This window comes from Cherax quadricarinatus, chromosome 8 (genome assembly GCF_038502225.1).
Source record: "Cherax quadricarinatus isolate ZL_2023a chromosome 8, ASM3850222v1, whole genome shotgun sequence".
In the NCBI taxonomy this organism is placed as follows: domain Eukaryota; kingdom Metazoa; phylum Arthropoda; class Malacostraca; order Decapoda; family Parastacidae; genus Cherax; species Cherax quadricarinatus.
In genome coordinates, this window is record NC_091299.1 from 65077601 (window position 1) to 65097106 (window position 19506).

At 37.0% G+C, this 19506-nt stretch overlaps 1 protein-coding gene across 3 annotated transcripts in view; it reads right to left on the reverse strand.

Annotated features, from left to right (window-relative positions):
• LOC128685526 (ankyrin repeat and SAM domain-containing protein 6) overlaps positions 1-19506 on the reverse strand; it is an 89900-nt gene that overhangs the window by 40003 nt on the left and 30391 nt on the right. For all 3 annotated transcript variants that reach the window (XM_070083078.1, XM_070083079.1, XM_070083077.1), the window contains exons 6-7: positions 15282-15522; positions 6787-6922 (exon numbers count right to left, since the gene is read on the reverse strand). In XM_070083078.1, the coding sequence (XP_069939179.1) occupies positions 6787-6922; positions 15282-15522 (377 nt within the window). The remainder of the gene's footprint in view (positions 1-6786; positions 6923-15281; positions 15523-19506) is intronic.

Sequence of the window (19506 nt, forward strand, 5' to 3'; positions counted from 1 at the left end):
ATACCGAATTACAGAAAATATCTACCTGGATGAGGACTAACAAACTTACACTAAACATTGACAAAACCTACTTCATTCAGTTTGGTAACAGAGCTACAGATGTCCCTCTTAACATAATGATAAACGGATCACCTATCACAAAGCTAACAGAGGGAAAATTCTTAGGAATCCACCTTGATAATAGACTCAAATTTCATACACATATACAACAAATTTCTAAGAAAATTTCCAAGACTGTAGGCATATTATCGAAGATATGGTACTATGCTCCACAGTCAGCCTTCCTGGCCCTATATCACTCTCTTATTTACCCCTATCTCACCTATGGAATTTGTGCATGGGGCTCAACAACAATTAACCATCTCAGACCACTAATTACCCAACAAAAGGCTGCAGTTAGAATGATAACAAATTCTCACTACAGGCAGCACACTCCACCAATATTCAATACACTAAACCTACTCACCATACAAAACATCCATACTTATTACTGCACCTATTACATACATAGAACACTTAACTCTGATATTAACCCTCCCCTCAAACATCTCCTTGCCAACCTCAACAGAACACATGACCATAACACAAGGCATAGATCACTCTTTGATGTTCCTCGTGTCCATCTCACACTATGCAAAAACTCAATGCACATAAAAGGCCCTAAAATCTGGAATTCATTACCTGTAAATATAAAAGAAACAATACCTGTTTATAAATTCAAGTCTCTTCTCAAAGATCACCTACTCACCCAAAACCAAATAAATACTGAATAACTGAACCTTATAAATTGTATATCTTAAATGTTACTCACAATTATATCACATAAATGTTAAACCTAAAACCCAATCTAACTTTATTATTTTTTAAATACACTACCTAACAGAATACTCCATACGACTGAATGTACAACAATGCATGCAACCATATGACCTGTCTTTGTAATACTCACTTGTGCTTTATAGTAATCTGTTTACATTAATGTTTTATCACTGATTTCATCATTGCTTAGTTAATCTTAAGTTAATTTTAAGCCAGCCCGTAATGCTATGCATAGTATAAGTGGCTTTGGCATGCTGCTCTTATCTGTATTTTTTTGTACCTCTGTATGTATGCTCAAATTGTAAATAAATAAATAAATAAATAAGTTTAATGGAGAGGGAATACAGGTTTGATTATTAACAATGGATTGTTTAACCCTTTGACTGTTTCGGTTGTATATATACGTCTTATGAGGTACTGTGTTTGACGTATATATACTCATAAATTCTAGCGGCTTCAAATCAAGCAGGAGAAAGCTGGTAGGCCCACATGTGAGAGAATGGGTCCGTGTGGTCAGTGTGCACCATATAAAAAAAATCCTGGAGCACCCAGTGCACGAGAAAAAAAAAAACCGACCGTTTTTTTAATTAAAATGCCAACTTTGTGGTCTATTTTCGTATAGTATTTATGGTTATATTCTCGTTTTCTTGATCTCATTTGATAGAATGGAAAACATATTATAGAAATAGACGTGATTTTGATTGGTTTTACTATGAAAAGAACCTGGAAATGGAGCTCAAAGTAGGGGAAATGTTTGATTTTTGCCAATGTTCAAAAGTAAACAAATGATGTTGTTGTCCAATAAATGTCCAACTGGCCATTCTAATATGCAGTGATGAATGGGTTGACATTATTTATACAATTATTACAACATTGCAGTAGTCTGCATAACAGTAAATCTTCTATTTTTTGTTTGAATAAAAATTCAAAATAGAAAGCAAGAGTAATATCAGAGGGGCCTGGAGACATGACTGATGAACAAAGAAAATGTTATTTTAGAGCCAGGAATGTCTGCATTGTTCATTCAGGACCCTATTTTGAAATTGTCATATTTTTTAATTTTTGTGAAATTGGCCAAATTGCAAATTTCTGACCACGTTATTGGGTAGTTGAAATCGGTAAATGGGCAGTTTCTTGTACTAAATCGATAGAAAAAATGGAATTCTAAAGAAATAGCCATGAGTTTGTTCAACTGGAACAATGGAATTAGCCAAAAAATAGAGCTCAAAGTGGGCAAAATCGCCGATTTGTAAATATCGCCGAGGTCGCTAACTTTGCGAGAGTGTAATTCCGTAAGTTTTCCATCAAATTTCGTTTTTTTTGGTGTCATTACAATTGGAAAAAAATTCTCTATCATTTCATAAGAAATTTTTTTTTTTTTTTTTTTTAAATTTTGCGACACAAGGAGACACCTCAGGATTGGGGGTTGTGACAGTCAAGGAGTTAATGTCTGGGAGGATTACAGATATTGAGAGTAAGCATATATTGATTATAATGTTTTACCTATGTTCGTGACATTGAGAAAATGCATTTATAGTTTTTACATATTTAGGTGGGGCTGAGATAGGTTAGACAGATAAAATGTTTTCTAATGGTTATTTTGAAAATGCTGACTGAGTCAGTGGTTCTGGAGATTTCTGGCTGAGTGTTCGAGATTTTGGGCCCTTTTTTGTACAATGAATTTTTGAAGAGGTTTAGCTGGACACGGGGCATGTCATAAGAGATTTTTGTGCTCTTATATGGGTGTGAAGCATGGGTGGTGAATGTTGCAACAAGGAGAAGGCTGGAGGCAGTGAAGATGTTATGTTTGAAGGCAATGTGTGGTGTGAATATAATGCAGAGAATCCGTAGTTTGGAAATTAGGAGGAGGTGCGGGATTACCAAGACTATTATCCATAGGCTGAGGAAGGGTTGTTGAGGTGGTTTGGACATTTAGAGAGGATGAAATGAAATAGAATGACTTGGAGAGTATGTAAATCTGTAGTGGAAGGAAGGCAAAGTAGGGACTGGTCTAGGAATGGTTGGAAGAAGGGGGTAAAGGAGGTTCTGTGTGCGAAGGGCTTGGACATCCAGAAAGAGGGCATGAGCATATCATATGGTTTTTAGGACCTGGCATCCTGTTGGAGTGTGAGCAAGGTAACATTTATGAAGGGATTCAGGTAAACCAGCAAGCTGGACTTGAGTCCTGGAGGTGGGAAGTATAGTGTTTGCACTCTAAAGGAGGGGTGTTGATAAGTTGCAGTTTTATAACTGTAGTGTAGGCATACCTCTGGCAAGACAGTGATTGAGTGAATGATGATGAAAGTGTTTCGTCTTTTCCAGGTCACCCTGCCTTGGTGGGAAACGGCTGATGTGTTAATAAAATATATAAAATATTATGTATATGGGGCCCTGCTGCAACTATCAAGAAAGTGCTTCAGGTTGGGGTTTATATTATAATTTCTTGTTCTGTAAATGTAGGTTGCACAGTAGTACGAGTGAATGTTTTGTATAGTGAGTAGGTTTAGGTCTTTGAAGAGTGAGGGGTGTGTTGCCTAGTAGTGGATTGTATGATCAGTCTCACTGCAGCTTTTCGATGGGTTAGTATTGGCTTTGGGTGATTTGCTGTTGTGGATTCCCCAGGCACAAATAGTATAGGTGAGGTAGGGGTAGATCAGTGATCAGTAATAGTCTGTACCGTATCTTTGAGAGGATGCCAAGTGTTTTGGATACATTTTTTGTTGTGTTGGATATGGGTGTTATTAGAAAATGGAAGCCTACAAAATTTTGTAAGGTTAAAAAGGGATTCACATACAAGCAAAGCTTGCAAACCACTACTTGATGCAATAATGCATGCAACAGTTATTTAAACAGGGAACAACACAAATGTACTAAATCATGGAATGGGTGGGCCTTACACCCATGGCAAAGTAGTCAAAAACTTACAGGCCAGTGTGTTAACCACTGGCCAAGTGGTTACCGTACTGGCCAGTGAGTGTTAAAACACAATACCCATTTCATGATTTAACTAGAAAGTATGCTCACCTAAGTTATCCTAGACACAACTTAGGCTGATGGCAAGCACAGGAAAGTTATCCTAAGTAACACTAGACACAACTTTAACTGGTAGCTAGCACAGGAATGAAAAACTATCATCACTATAGTCATCTTTTAGGACAGCAAAGATGACCAAGTGTAGAAGAACAAGACTAATTATTTTGTTGATCATGAGACTTGTATATTTAATTCAAAACAGCTTTATATTCAATCTTATTTACTCAAAGCCTGCACAAGGAATCATTAACTCCAAAACTATAGGTGGATCTAATGAGAATGATATAAAAAAATTCTTACTTTTCTCCATTAATTTCACTCTAGATGACAGAGGCTGAGGGTAAAATAAAAAGAAGTTGAAAATAATTGATAAATATAATTAGGAAAAAAAGTTTTTCTTTTTCGGGCCACCCTGCCTTGGTGGGAATCGGCCGGTGTGATAATAAAAAATAATAATAAAAAAAAAAATTAGGAAAAGAATAAAGATCTTATTTCTTTGTAAAGGTTACAATGTGTAATTACAATTTTGGTTTGTTAAGTACAAAGAAAGCCACTATCATGCTAGGTCATTTCGGGTAGTAATTACGAATACATTAAAAGTATCATGGATTCCTTTTTTTTGTGACTTCTTAGTTTAATGAGAATAAGCCACAATAGTTAAACTGTACTAAGAAATAAAAGGGCAATTAAAAGAAGACAGTATACCAATCAAAACTCAGGCTATAAAAAAAATTTGATATGATACTCTTTGTCATTATCAGGAATTGCTAGCCAGGTGTAAGTATGAATTATTACCAGCCTAATAAATGAAATATTAAGCAAAAAGGTGAATAATAATATTAGCAGAATTTTTTTTCAACAAACTGGCCATATCCCACCGAGGTAGGGTGACCTAAAAAGAAAAAACAAGTGTTTTTCTTTTTAAATTTAATAATTTATACAGGAGAAGGGGTTACTAGCCCCTTGCTCCAGGCATTTTAGTCACCTCTTACGACATTCATGGCTTATGAAGGAAGAATTCTGTTCCACTTCTCCATGGACATACTAACAGAAATCTTTCTTATTTCAACAAACCGACCGTATCCCACAGAGGCAGGGTGGCCCAAAAAGAAAAAAAGAAGCTTTTCTTTTTAAATTTAGTAATTTATACAGGAGAAGGGGTTACTAGCCCCTTGCTCATGGAATTTTAGTCGCTTCTTACGACACGTGTGGCTTATGGAGGAAGAATTCTGATCCACTTCCCCATGGAGAACTAACAGAAATATGGGAAGAAAAATGTTTAGAAATGCTATGTCTCCTTTAAAATAAATATCATGAGTACATATATGAATACAGTCCTGTACCTTTCAACTTTCTCATGCTTATCAGATAATTTATACTCAAGGAACAAAAAATGCACAATACTCACACGCATGGGAGAAAGGCACAGTACCCACACATACAGGAGAAAGGCACAATACCCACATCCACATAGGTGAAAGGCACAATACCCACACACATAAGACAAAGGCACAATACCCACACACAGAGGAGAAAGATACGATACCCACACATAAATAGGAGAAAGGCACAATACCCACACATAGAGGAGAAAGGCACAATACCCACACACAGAGGAGAAAGGTACAATACCCACACACAGAGGAGAAAGGTACAATACCCACACACACATAGGAGAAAGGCACAATACCAAAACACACATATGAGAAAGGCACAATACCCACACACACATAGGAGAAAACCACAATACCCACACACATAGGAGAAAGGTACAATACCCACACATATAGGAGAAAGGCACAATATCCATACACATAGGAGAAAGGCACAATACCCACATGCACATAGGAGAAAGGCACAATACCCACACACAGAGGAGAAAAGTACAATACCCATACACAGAGGAGAAAGGTACAATACCTACACACACATACGAGAAAGGCACAATACCCACATACACACAGGAGAAAGGTACAATACCCACATACACATAGGAGAAAGGTACAATACCCACACACACATACCTGGAGTTTACCTGGAGAGAGTTCCGGGGGTCAACGCCCCCGCGGCCCGGTCTGTGACCAGGCCTCCTGGTGGATCAGAGCCTGATCAACCAGGCTGTTGCTGCTGGCTGCACGCAAACCAATGTACGAGCCACAGCCCGGCTGGTCAGGACAATACCCACACACACATAGGAGAAAGGCACAATGCCTACACACACACGAGAAAGGTACAATACCCACACACATAGGAGAAAGGTACAATACCCACACACACATAAGAGAAAGGCACAATACCCACACACACATAAGAGAAAGGCACAATACCCACACACATAGGAGAAAGGCACAATACCCACACACAGAGGAGAAAGGTACAATACCCACATGCACATAGGAGAAAGGAACAATACCCACACACATAAGAGAAAAGCACAATACCCACACACATAGGAGAAAGGCACAATACCCACACACACATAGGAGAAAGGCACAATACCCAAACACATATAGGAGAAAGGCACAATACCCATACACACATAGGAGAAAGGCACAATACCCACACACACAATACCCAAACACACATAGGAGAAAGGCACAATACCCACACACACATAGGAGAAAGGCACAATACCCACACACACAATACCAAAACACACATAGGAGAAAGGCACAATACCCACACACACATAGAAGAAAGGCACAATACCCACACACACAATACCAAAACATACATAGGAGAAAGGCACAATACCCACACACACACAGAAGAAAGGCACAATACCCACACACATAAAAGAAACTTATTAAGTTTCTGTCCGACTTACACTATTAACTAGTCACACAGAACTATTTAATGGTCCAAGTCAGACAAAACGTTGTCATAAGTGTCTTTCTGCTATGTGCGAGTTATCTGTGTACAATTTACACTTACTTGAGCTTCAGCAAAAATACGCATTACATCTATATCAAGCATCTCTTTCGCAAAATCAAATGCTGTGTAGCCTTTCTGTGATACTTTACTGATATCAGCTCCACATTGGATCAAAAACTTGGCCATTTCAGTCTGCCTGTTTTAAAGCATAAAAGGCATACTAAGTTAAATCAAATAAACAAAAATACTATAAAAAATTAAATATAATAAAAATTCACATTGGCCATGCAAAGAAGATACACTGGTTAGTTTTACATTCCAATTTGCAGTTTTGAACTGTAGTATCAGCATGCCTCTGGCATGACCGTGATGGAGTGAGTGATGGTGAAAGAGTTTCTTTCTTTTTTTGAGGGGGAGGGGGGTCATGCCTCAGTGGGAGACAGTACGTATTAAAAATATATATATATATTATGTGATACCACCGAACGCTCAGAAGAAAGACACTATTTTGTGCATGGGGGTCAACAACATTAAATCACCTAAGGCCAATAATAACCCAGCAAAAGGCTGCAATCAGAATGGTAACAAATTCCCACTCGTGACAGCATACTCAACTTCTATTCAAAAGTCTAAATTTGCTCACCATAAAGAACATCCACACTTATTCATGTGCCTACTACATACATAGAACAATACACGCAAACATAAACCCTCCACTCAAACTTCCCCTCATCAACCTTAACAGGACACACAACCATAACACAAGACACACAGCTCTTTTTGATGTACCCCGTGTCCATATCACACTGTGTAAAAACTATGCACATAAAGGGCCCCAAAATTTGGAATTCATTACCAGAACATACTAAAGTAACCAGGCCAGAAAATCAATTTAAGACTCTTAACCCGTAAACGATCCAAGCAGATCTACGTTCACATGTGTAGTGCTCCAAAAGTAGATCTATGTTTTTTTTATATACTATTTTCAAATACATATATATATAAAAAAAAATGTAGATCAAAGTTTTTTTTACACGTTTTCAAATGTAAAAAAAAAAAAGATGATCTACTTTTTTTACATACTATCAAATGTTGAAAAAACGTATATATACGTTTGGATCGTTTACGGGTTAAAAAACTACTTACTTGCCCAGGACTAAATAATCAACACTCAATATTTAACATTACCAATAATTCTCCCAATTACTTAAATCTTAAAACTTCAAGACAACTTAAAGCAAATTGATCATCTTTTGTTATACATTGTAATGTGACAAATTTGTACATCTATAATGCTTCAGTATCGATATGTTCAAATTTCATTGTTTCAAATATTCATTTGTATTTCATATTGTAAACTGTTTACTGTAATTTTTAACACTGAACTTTTCATTGCTTGTTAATTTTAAGTTAATTTTAAGCCTGCCCATAATGCTCTGTATACAAGGGGCTTTTGGATTGTTCACTCAACTACTATAATTCCTTGTACAACTTGTATCATGTCCAAATAAACTATATGAATATGAATATGATTTTTTTTTTAACATGCTGGTTGTCTCCCACCAAGGCAGAGTGACCCTAAAACGAAAGACTTTCACCATCGTTCACAATATCACTGTCTTGCCAGAGGTGTGTAAATATGACAGTTTAGATGCCTCTCCAAACAGCAAATATCCCCACCCCTCCTTTACAGTGCAGACACCATACTTCCCACCTCCAGGACTCAAGTCCACCTAACTGGTAATTAAATAAGCTTCTTTTTTTTTTTTAATGAACCGGCTGTATGCCACCAAAGCAGGGTGACCTTAACCCTTTATGGGTTTCGGACATACTAGTATGGCTTACGCACCAGGGTTTTTGACGTACTAGTATGCATAAATTCTAGCGCCCTCAAATCTAGCAAGAGAAAGCTGGTAGGCCTACATATGAAAGAATGGGTCTATGTGGTCAGTGTGCGCAGTATAAAAAAAATCCTGCAGCACACAGTGCGTAATGAGAAAAAAAAAAACTTTGACCGTGTTTTTGGATTAAAACAGCGAATTTGCACTGAATTTTCGTATGGTATTTATTGCTGTATTCTAGTTTTCTTGGTCTTATTTTATAGAATGGAAGACATATTACAGAAATTGAGATGATTTTGACTGGTTTTACAATGAAAAGCACCTTGAAATTGATATCAAAGTAGCAGAAATGTTCGATTTTTACCAAATTTCAAAAGTAAATAAATCATGCTAAGCGTTCAATACAATTCAACTGGTGAATCTAATATTCTTTCACAAGTGCACCGATATTATTTATACCATTTCTACACTAATGCAGTAGTCTGCATAACAGTAAATCTTATTTTTTTTGTGAGAATAAAAAATCAAAGTGGACAGCAAACGAAATGTAAGAGGAGCCTGGGGACGTGACTAATGAATAGAGGAAATGTTATTTTAGTGCCAGGAATGTCTTTCTTGTTTATTCTGGACCCTATTTGGAAATTGGCATCTTTTGAAATTTGTGTGAAATTGGCAAAATTGCTAAATTCTGACCACTTTATTGGATAGTTGAAATCGGTAAATGGGTGGTTTCTTGTACTCATTCGATAGAAAAAAAACGGAGTTCTAGCAATATAGTTACGATTTTTGTCGACTAGTACACTGGAATTAGTCGAAAATAGGGCTCAAAGTGGGCAAAATCGCCGATATGTAAACATCATCGAGACAGCTAAATTCGCGAGAGCATAATTCCGTAAGTTTTCCATCAAATTTCATACTTTTGGTGTCATTATGATCGGGAAAAGATTCTCTATCTTTTCATAAGAAAAAACAATTATTTTTTTTAAATTTTGGCAACCCTGAGAACAAGTCTCTGAGAGGGCCTGGCAACCCCCAAAGGGTTAAAAGAAAAACAAGTTTTTCTTTAAAAACACAAAAACAAAAGTTTTTTCTTTTTAACCCTTTCACTGTCGCAACCCCAAATCCTGAGGTGTCGACTGGTGTCGAAAAATTAAAAAAAAAAAAAAAAAAAAAAAAATCTTATGAAATTATAGAGAATCTTTTCCCAATGGTAATGACACCAAAAGAACGAAATTTGATGGAAAACTTACGGAATTATGCTCTCGCGAAGTTAGCAACCTCGGCGATATTTACGAATCTGCGATTTCGCCCACTTATTTTTAGCTTATTCCATTGTTCCAGTCGACCAAACTCATAGCTATTTCTTTAGAACTCCATTTTTTCTATCGATTGAGTACAAGAAACTGCCCATTTACCGATTTCAACTACCCAATAACATGGTCAGAAATTTGCAATTTGGCCAATTTCATGCAAATTAAAAATATGCCAATTTCAAAACAGGGTCCAGAATAAACAATGCAGATATTCCTGGCTCTAAAATAACATTTTCTTTGTTCATCAGTCATGTCTCCAGGCCCCTCTGATATTACTCTTGCTTTCTATTTTGAATTTTTATTCAAACAAAAAATATAAGATTTACTGTTATACAGACTACTGCAATGTTGTAATAATTGTATAAATAATGTCAACCCATTCATGACTGCATATTAGAATGGCTAGTTGGACATTTATTGGACAATGACATCATTTGTTTACTTTTGAACATCGGCAAAAATCAAACATTTCCCCTACTTTGAGCTCCATTTCAAGGTTCTTTTCATAGTAAAATCAATCAAAATCACCTCTATTTCTATAATATGTTTTCCTTTCTATCAAATGAGACCACGAAAACGAGAATACAACCATAAATACTATATGAAAATAGACCACAAAGTTGGCATTTTAATCCAAAAACACGGTCGGAGATTTTTTTTTCTCATTATGCACTGTGTTCTGCAGGATTTTTTTTATATGGTGCACACTGACCACACAGACCCATTCTCTCACATGTGGGCCTACCAGCTTTCTCCTGCTTGATTTGAAGCTGCTAGAATTATTGAGTATACAGTGGAACCTCTACTTACGAGTTTTATCCATTCCATGACCTTGCTCGCAACTGGATTTGCTCGTTTGCAGAGTCAATTTTCCTCATTTAAATTAATTGAAATGAAATTAATTCGTTCCAGTGGAATTCCAGGCACGTGAAAATACCTTAATAATTTCCCTTATATCAACTCTAAAGCTTATTTATCTATCACAATTCATGTAATATGACATAATAAACAATGTTAATAACATGGAAACATGATATATACACTAGAATGAATAAAATACATGTCATTAGGTACGTGGCTGGTGGTGGTGACAGCAACCATTGTTGTTGGGGTTTATAGGGCCACCACAGTGGCCATTCCTGCTCCTGACTACATTAGTAGAGAACCTAGGATAACCCAAAAAGGTCAGACAGAGTAACTTGCAAGTGCTACACTCTTAATGCTTCACTTAATTGCTACACTCTTAATGCTACACTTAATTGCTACACTCTTAATGCTACACTTTGCCACTGCTGCTTCATGTTGTCTGCCACTGCTACCTCATGATGTCTGCCACTGCTGCTTCATGTTGTCTGCCATTGTTACCTCATGATGTCTGCCACTGCTGCTTCATGTTGTCTGCCACTGCTACCTCATGATGTCTGCCACTGCTGCTTCATGTTGTCTGCCACTGCTACCTCATGATGTCTGCCACTGCTGCTTCATGTTGTCTACCACTGCTACCTCATGATGTCTGCCACTCCACTGCTACCTCATGATGTCTGCCACTGCTGCTTCATGTTGTCTGCCACTGCTACCTCATGATGTCTGCCACTGTTGCTTCATGTTGTCTGCCACTGCTGCTTCATGTTGTCTGCCACTGCTACCTCATGATGTCTACCACTGATGTCCCCAAAGAATCGAACACATCTGCTATTCTGAGCTCAATTTCAAGGTACTTTTCATCGTGAAACCAATTAAAATCATATTTATTTTCGTAGTATATCTTCCATTCTATCACATGAGATCAAATAAAACGAGAATACAACCATAAAAACCATATGAAAATATACCACTAAGGGGAGGCTAATGGCTGAGAAGTGAACTCTGTTATTTATGGTCCTATTTCTTTCATTTTTGGTGTACTTTAAGAAGCATCTTTTCATCATACATTGCTCAAGTTTCAATAAGATAGTCCAACCAACAACTGAGATCCAATTCCCTAGATCAAGAGCAAGAGCCCCCTCACCAGTGTCAATTAACCTCCCTTGAGGCCCGCTCGCATCTGGAAATTTTGCTCGCATCTGGAAGCAAACAACTGACTGAGCAGCTGCTCGTATCTGGAAAAACTCGCACGTGGATGCACTCGTAAGTAGAGGTTCCATTGTATATACGCCAAACACAGTGGCTCGTAAGACGTATATATATGACCAAAACAGTCAAAGGGTTAAATTTAGTAATTCATACAGGAGAAGGGGTTACTCTAGCATTTTAGTCGCCTCTTATGACATGTATGGCTTACGGTGGAAAAATTCTTTTCCACCTTTGCAAAGAATTAAGCTTATATACTACTTAAATGTAGAGATAGCAGCTTAACCCCTTCAGGGTCCAAGGCCCAAATCTGAAGTGGTGCCCCAGTGTCCAAGAATTTAAAAAAAAAAAAAAATGTTATTTTTTCTTATGAAATGGTAGAGAATCTTTTTGTGAAGGTAATAAAACAAAAAGTACGAAATTTAATAGAAAATTGACGAAATTATGCTCTCGCGAATTTTGATGTGTCAGCGATATTTACGAATCGGCGATTTTGCCGACTTTGACTCCCATTTTAGGCCAATTACATTATTCCAGTCAACCAAATTCTTAGCTATTTCACTAGTATTACTTCTATTCTATCGATTGAGCACAAGAAATCGCCAAGTCAACTGTTTCAACTACAAATTAAAGTGATCGGAAATTGTTAATTTGGCCAATTTAACACAAAGTTCAAAATATTCCAATTTCAAAATAGGGTCCAGAATAAACAATGTAGGTATTCCTGGAACTAAACTAACATTTCCTCTGTTCATTAGTTATGTTTTGAGGCTTTACAAATAAATTCCATTTTGATTTTTTATCCACAATGAATTTTTATTCACACCAAAAAATAGAAGATTTACTGTTATGCAATACTGTAATAATTGTATAAATATCATCACCATATTTGTGAATGCATATTAGACCCACCAGCTGGCGTGTATTAGACATGTGAGGTCGTTTGTTTACTCTTGAATATTGGCAAAAATTTAACAATTCTGCTACTTTGAGCTCAGTTTCAAGCCATTTCCAGTGCTAAAACCAATCAGAATCATCTCTATTTCTGTAATATGTCTTCCATTCTATCAAATGAGACCAAGAAATCGCAAATAGAACTATTAAAAACATACGGAAAACACTGCAAAGTCGCTGTTTTAATAAAAAAATCATGATTTCAGTCTTTTTCTCTCATTATACACAGCGTGCTGCAGGATCTGTTTTATGTGGTGCACATATACCACATAGATGTATTCTCTCATATCTAGGCCCAAATGTACCACTCACAGTTTATCAGAGTGAGCTGAGCTCATGACGTAGATCTACGGTTTGGACCCTGAACGTAAAGCCGTAGATCTACGGGACGGACCCTCAAAGGGTTAATATGCAGAGCATTTCGGGCAAACTTAAGACTACTTCAAGATAAAAAAGGAAATGACAATTTTTGTAATTTTATACATAATTTTGGAGGTACAATGGTTACAAGTGTATTGACGGTGAAAGTGTTTCTTTTTCGGGTCACCCTCCCTCGGTGGGAGACAGCCAGTGTGTTGAAAAAAGAAAAGAAAACAAAAAAGACTAGAGGAAGACTGTGCTGTCACTCTTGACAAGAACAAGCTGCAGTAATGTTTTCCACAACCAAAGCATAAAATAGTTACTGGTAAAATTTTACTTTTAATAATTTTTCTCAACACATCATCAATGTGACAAGAGAAACAGATACAAAAATTTATCTAAGGACACTTCGGTAATGACTTACAGGTCTGAGTCAAACACAAAGTTAAATACCATTATTATCATCAACGGTTACCAGTCTATAATATTTAAATCGGATAAGGGCATCCCTCCATTCTGAAACTGTATTTTTATTTGGTTCCCAATAGCACAGTGCAAACAATAATAAAGAAAAGACACATGGTGTACAATAAATTATTATTGTTTCAACCCATGTACAACTTTGTGAAGTTATTTGATAACCTAATACACTACCACACATTTTTCCTCACATTTCCTATGCATTTTATCCCATATCTCTCACTTTAGTATGTTGTTATGGCAGTATGTAGATTAGGGACTAGGCCCTCAAATACTTTTCAGGCATACATACAGGCTGGCCCCACTTTACAGCACTTTGTTTTACAGCATTTTGCTAATGCAGCAGTTTTCAATTATAGCCATTCTTCATTTATCCAGACTTTCTATAATAAATATATTCACCAATTATTATAAGCTAAGGAAGAAAACATTGTAAGGTAAGTAATGTGTGTACTGTATATGCACTTTTTAGGTCTAGCTCTATTGCTCACTTAATATATGATAGTGTAAACATTATCAGGCTTTTATATACATTTGAAAGTGAGAAAAAAGTTACGTTTTACTTTACAGCAGTAGCCCGGAACCTAACTTACTGTATAATCGGGGCTCACTTGTACGTTGCTTTCGTCCTTTCCAGTGAGTACATATTCAGGACTTTGGCACTTGCACACATGTACATGCATACATGTGCATATGTAACAGGAGTGAAACAGTCTGGTAGTGTGAGAACAAGAGCTTGCCACCATAAACAGAAGGCTTATCTCTATAATATAGAAATCTGTGAAATGTACATATGAATGAGACACATGTGCAACATTTGGGAATATTTTTTATGGAAACGTTATGTCAGCCAGTGGCTTCATCAGTCATGAATGTTGTACAAGTGTCTCATTCTTTAAGCTGTTGCTTTTCTAAACCATTTACATCAAATGTATGTGTGGGTGTGTTGGAAGGATACAAATACTTGAACCCATAAATTTTATATTAGAAAATATGAATAAAAGATAAACCTATCAGAAAGAGAGAAAATATAATCCAGTAACAAAAAAGAATAGAAATAATCTTTGAATTTCTAACTCTAGAAACAGTGATGACATTGAATTGTGGCAGCAGCTCAAAGAATAGACAGTAAAAGGGGCAATGAGTGAATGCTTACAAATATATGAGTATCTATCTGGGCAATTTAATTAAACTTTACAAGAGTATACCAACTTCCAGCAAGCATGCATGAGCGTGTTAGATAGGAGTGAATGGTTTTTAGGACTTGACATGCTGTTGGAATATGAGCAAGGTAACATTTATGAAGGGATTCAGGGAAACTGACAGGCCAGACTTGAATCCTGGAGATGGGAAGTACAGTGCCTGCAGTCTGAAGGAAGGGTGTTAATGTTGCAGTTTTATAACTGTAGTGTAAGTGTGCCTCTGGCAAGATAGTGATGGAGTGAATGATGATGAAAATTTTTCTTTTTGGGCCACCCTGCCTTGGTGGGAAACGCCCGATGTGTTAATAATAATAAAATAAAAAATCAGTATTTACCTATGGTAAATGGCTTGCATAAGAGCTGTCCATCCATTTTTATGGTCCTGAGCATCAATATGAGCTCCGTATTGCAGAAGAGCCTGAGCAACATGTATGTGACCAAGCATCGCTGCAACCATTAAGGGAGTTGCACCATCTGCTGTAGTAACCTGACACTGACTAGGGTCTGCCAGGAGAATTTCTTGAACTTCTTTGACGTCTCCACGATGTGATGCCTCCATTATATCACACAGTGCTCCTATCAACATGTAACAATTTAAAAAATTGGGAAAACTATTGTCAACAAGTTGTAATGACACAAAATTGTAATGACACGATTGCAAACAAACCATGGAATGGGTGGGGGTTCGAACTCATGGCGAATGAGTTTCATGACTCACTTCCCAAGGGTTTGAACCCTATCTCTTCCATGGTTTTTTATGCTGAAATGGTTAGCAAGATAAAAAGTACAATGGCAGATTGTCCCAACTTCAATCTCACCTGGTAAATTATGCATTTTAATTTAATTTTATATAAAAAATGATCAATTAAAACATTTAAATTTAAGTTTCATGTGCTGTACCCACAGTGTAGTGATTGCTTGACTATTTGCCATTCATTTATACGAGGGCAACATTAGCTTCCCATTTTCTAGTTTTGATAACAAAGTGAAAGAGCATATCATTAATTTTGGATCATTTATATTCAATCTTATTTCTCTATATGGAATAACATTCTTTGGGCAGTGAATACAGCCTCTCCTTACTTAACAATGGAGTTCCATTCTTAAAACCACATCAGCAAACGAATTCATTGCTAAGCAAGGAGCATACTAAAAAGGTAGTGGGTTTGTGTCAACCATCTTTGATATTGTTTTAATGTCACCTTTGTGCCATTTATAATATTTTTAGAATTTTTTTATATCTTTATAGTGTACTGTATATTGTAATAAACAGAATAAATCAGCTCTAATATACATTATTTAGGCATGCATACTGGTCAGAAAGTCCGTCGTAAGTCCGAGTCATTGGTAAATGATTATGTCGCTAATTGAGGAGAGGCTGTATAGTGTTTATAAAATTGTCATACTGATAGTTCCCTTTGTTACCCCAGTCCTGTGTTAACCCTTTCAGCATTGGTGCCATACTAGTACGGCTTGCACACCAGGGTTGGTGCCGTACTAGTATGCATAAATTCTAGCACCTTCAAATCTAGCGAGAGAAAGCTGGTAGGCCTACATATGAAGGAATGGGTCATGTGGTCAGTGTGCACAGTATAAAAAAAAATCCTGCAGCACACAGTGCATAATGAGAAAAAAAAACTCTGACCGTGCTTTTGGTTTAAAACAGTGAGTCTGCAGTGTATTTTAGCATGGTATTTATGGTTGTATTCTAGTTTTCCTGGTCTCATTTTATAGAATGGAAGACATATTACGAAAATTGAGATGATTTTGATTGGTTTCACAATGAAAAGTACAGTGGACCCCCGGTTAACGATATTTTTTCACTCCAGAAGTATGTTCAGGTGCCAGTACTGACCGAATTTGTTCCCATAAGGAATATTTTGAAGTAGATTAGTCCATTTCAGACCCCCAAACATACACGTACAAATGCACTTACATAAATACACTTACATACATAATTGGTCGCATTCGGAGGTGATCGTTATGCGGGGGTCCACTGTACCTTGAAATTGAGCTCAAGTAGCAGAAATGTTTGATTTTTGCCAAAGTTCAAAAGTAAACAAATCATGCCATGCATCCAATACATGTCAACTGGTGAGTCTAATATTCTTTCACAAGTGCGCTGATATTATTTACACTATTTCTACATTAATGCAGTAGTCTGCATAAAAGTAAATCTTCTATTTTTTGTGAGAATAAAAATTCAAAGTGGAAAGCAAAATAAATGTAACAGAGGCCTGGGGACGTGACTAATGAACAGAGGAAATGTTATTTTAGTGCCAGGAATGTCTGTCTTGTTTGTTCTGGACCCTATTTGGAAATTGGCATCTTTTGAAATTTGTGTGAAATTGGCAAAATTGCCAATTTCTGACCTCTTTACTGGATAGTTAAAATAGGTAAATGGGTGGTTTCTTGTACTCATTCGATAGAAGAAAATGAGTTCAAGCAAAATAGTTACGATTTTTGTCAACTGGTAAATTGGAATTGGCTGAAAACAGGGCTCAAAGTGGGCGAGTCGTCGAGACCGCTAACTTCGCGAAAGCATAATTTCGTAAGTTTTCCATGAATTTTCATACTTTTGGTGTCATTATGATCAGGAAAAGATTCTCTATCATTTCATAAGATTTTTTTTTTTTCAAAAAATTTCCAACCCTGAGAACAAGTTTAGGAGAGGGCCTGCCGACCCTGAAAGGGTTAAACAGCTGTTCAAGTGGTCATTTCTGCTGGCATATTTATTATTCAGTAATGCAACCCAAAATTCTACATTAACCCTTTCACTGTTGGTCACATGGATCTTTGTCAGTGAGATCAGTGTTGCTCACATAAATCTATACACAATTTATTGCATCTTAAATTTACTGTGAGTGGCAATTTTGACTTCAACATGAGAGAATGGGTCTGTGGTGGGTGTTCAACAAACTGCATATATACTCTTATTCTTGACCTTTGTAAGAAGCAATCAAGGTCCCAGGACCAAAATGTTTCTTAATAATATATCCTAGTACTGGCTCTCATGTCTTTTGATTGAGGACTGGATTTAAGAAGAACCTGCCTAGCATGGGCCAGTACACTAACTACAGTACTCCATAATGTTCATGTTATGTGTTGACTGCAGATGCAGAAAACAATATTTCCTCCCTTGTGTGTTGCCTGAAAATATATATTCCCCCCATCCCCATCTTATGTCTGGGGATATGCAAAAATCTGATTGAGAGAAAGCATAATCTTTCCCTCCAATTAATGGTTCAAGTTGTTTTTTGACTGGTAATAAGTAGTACATTTTGCTTTACAACAGTTTCAAAATGCTATACAGTGGATGATCCTAATTCGCGTGGGTTAAGTTCCTGAAAACTTCGCTACTAATGATTTTTGACTTATGGATTGATAAAACATATGAGGAATATAGGGTTGCATTCCTTATACCTCTGAGAGAGCTATAACAGCTATTTTAATTTCATTAAAATAATTTTTCTTAACACTGTCGATGATGATGATGCTCTGTGAAATACCTGAACTCCAGTGAGATTCAGACAAGTTAAACAAAGTACATTAGTGAATGGAGAGGGTGGTTGTGGACTTATACCTCAGTCTTTACTCTGTGTCACACTGAGCATTACTCACCGCACAAGCCTTTATCTTTGCCTCATTCTCTCAGACCGAATGAATTGTTGATTCTCTAATTCCAAACACTTGTGCCATCTACATGATGCATGCACCACCCTTCAGCATCTCAGTTACTCCAGTTTTTCATAATACACATGGTATGACTCAAGAAATCATAATGACATGATTGCAAACAAGCCATACCACGGGCGGGGCTTGAACTCATGGTTAATGAGTTGCAAAACTCCAGACTGACATGTTAGCCACTGGGCCAGCTAGTATCATGTTCAGTCTTCTTCCTTGATTCACCAATGTCGTCTGCACTTTGAAAGTCATGATAAATATCCAGAGATGAGAAAGGGTGATGAAAAGCAAAACTTAGTGACATGAACAAAACTAAAATTGTTTTGTGCATGTCCAGATACACTGATTTGTGTGTGAGGCTGGTTTCTTTACATCACATCACCGTCCCTCACACCCTTCCCTGCAGTGAGGTTGCCTAATACATTGTGGAGAGGTGTCAGGTCTGCCAGCCATGGCACCACTTAATAGAAATGTGCATTACCAATGGAAATGAATTCTTTTCCAGTGCTGCTTAACGGAAATGTGTGCCACTGATGGAAGTGAATTCCACTCCCGTGCACCTTAATGATAATGGGCATGCTTTTCGTGGAAATAAAAACAAAAATTTCAATCACAAAATATTGAAAACATGAGCTAAGATTGCATGACCTAAGGCTTTCTACTACATAAAACTCATTAAAAACATAAGCAAATACAGTGGACCCCTGAGTTTCGACAGCCTCGACTTTCGTGAAATTCGACCTTCAGCAAGATTTTGGAAAAATTTGGCCTCAAGTTTCGTGAAAAGACTCGTGTTTCGGAGACCATCCGGTACCCGTCCACCCATCACCGCACACACCAAGCCAGTCTCCCACGCCATTCACGCTCAGTGTG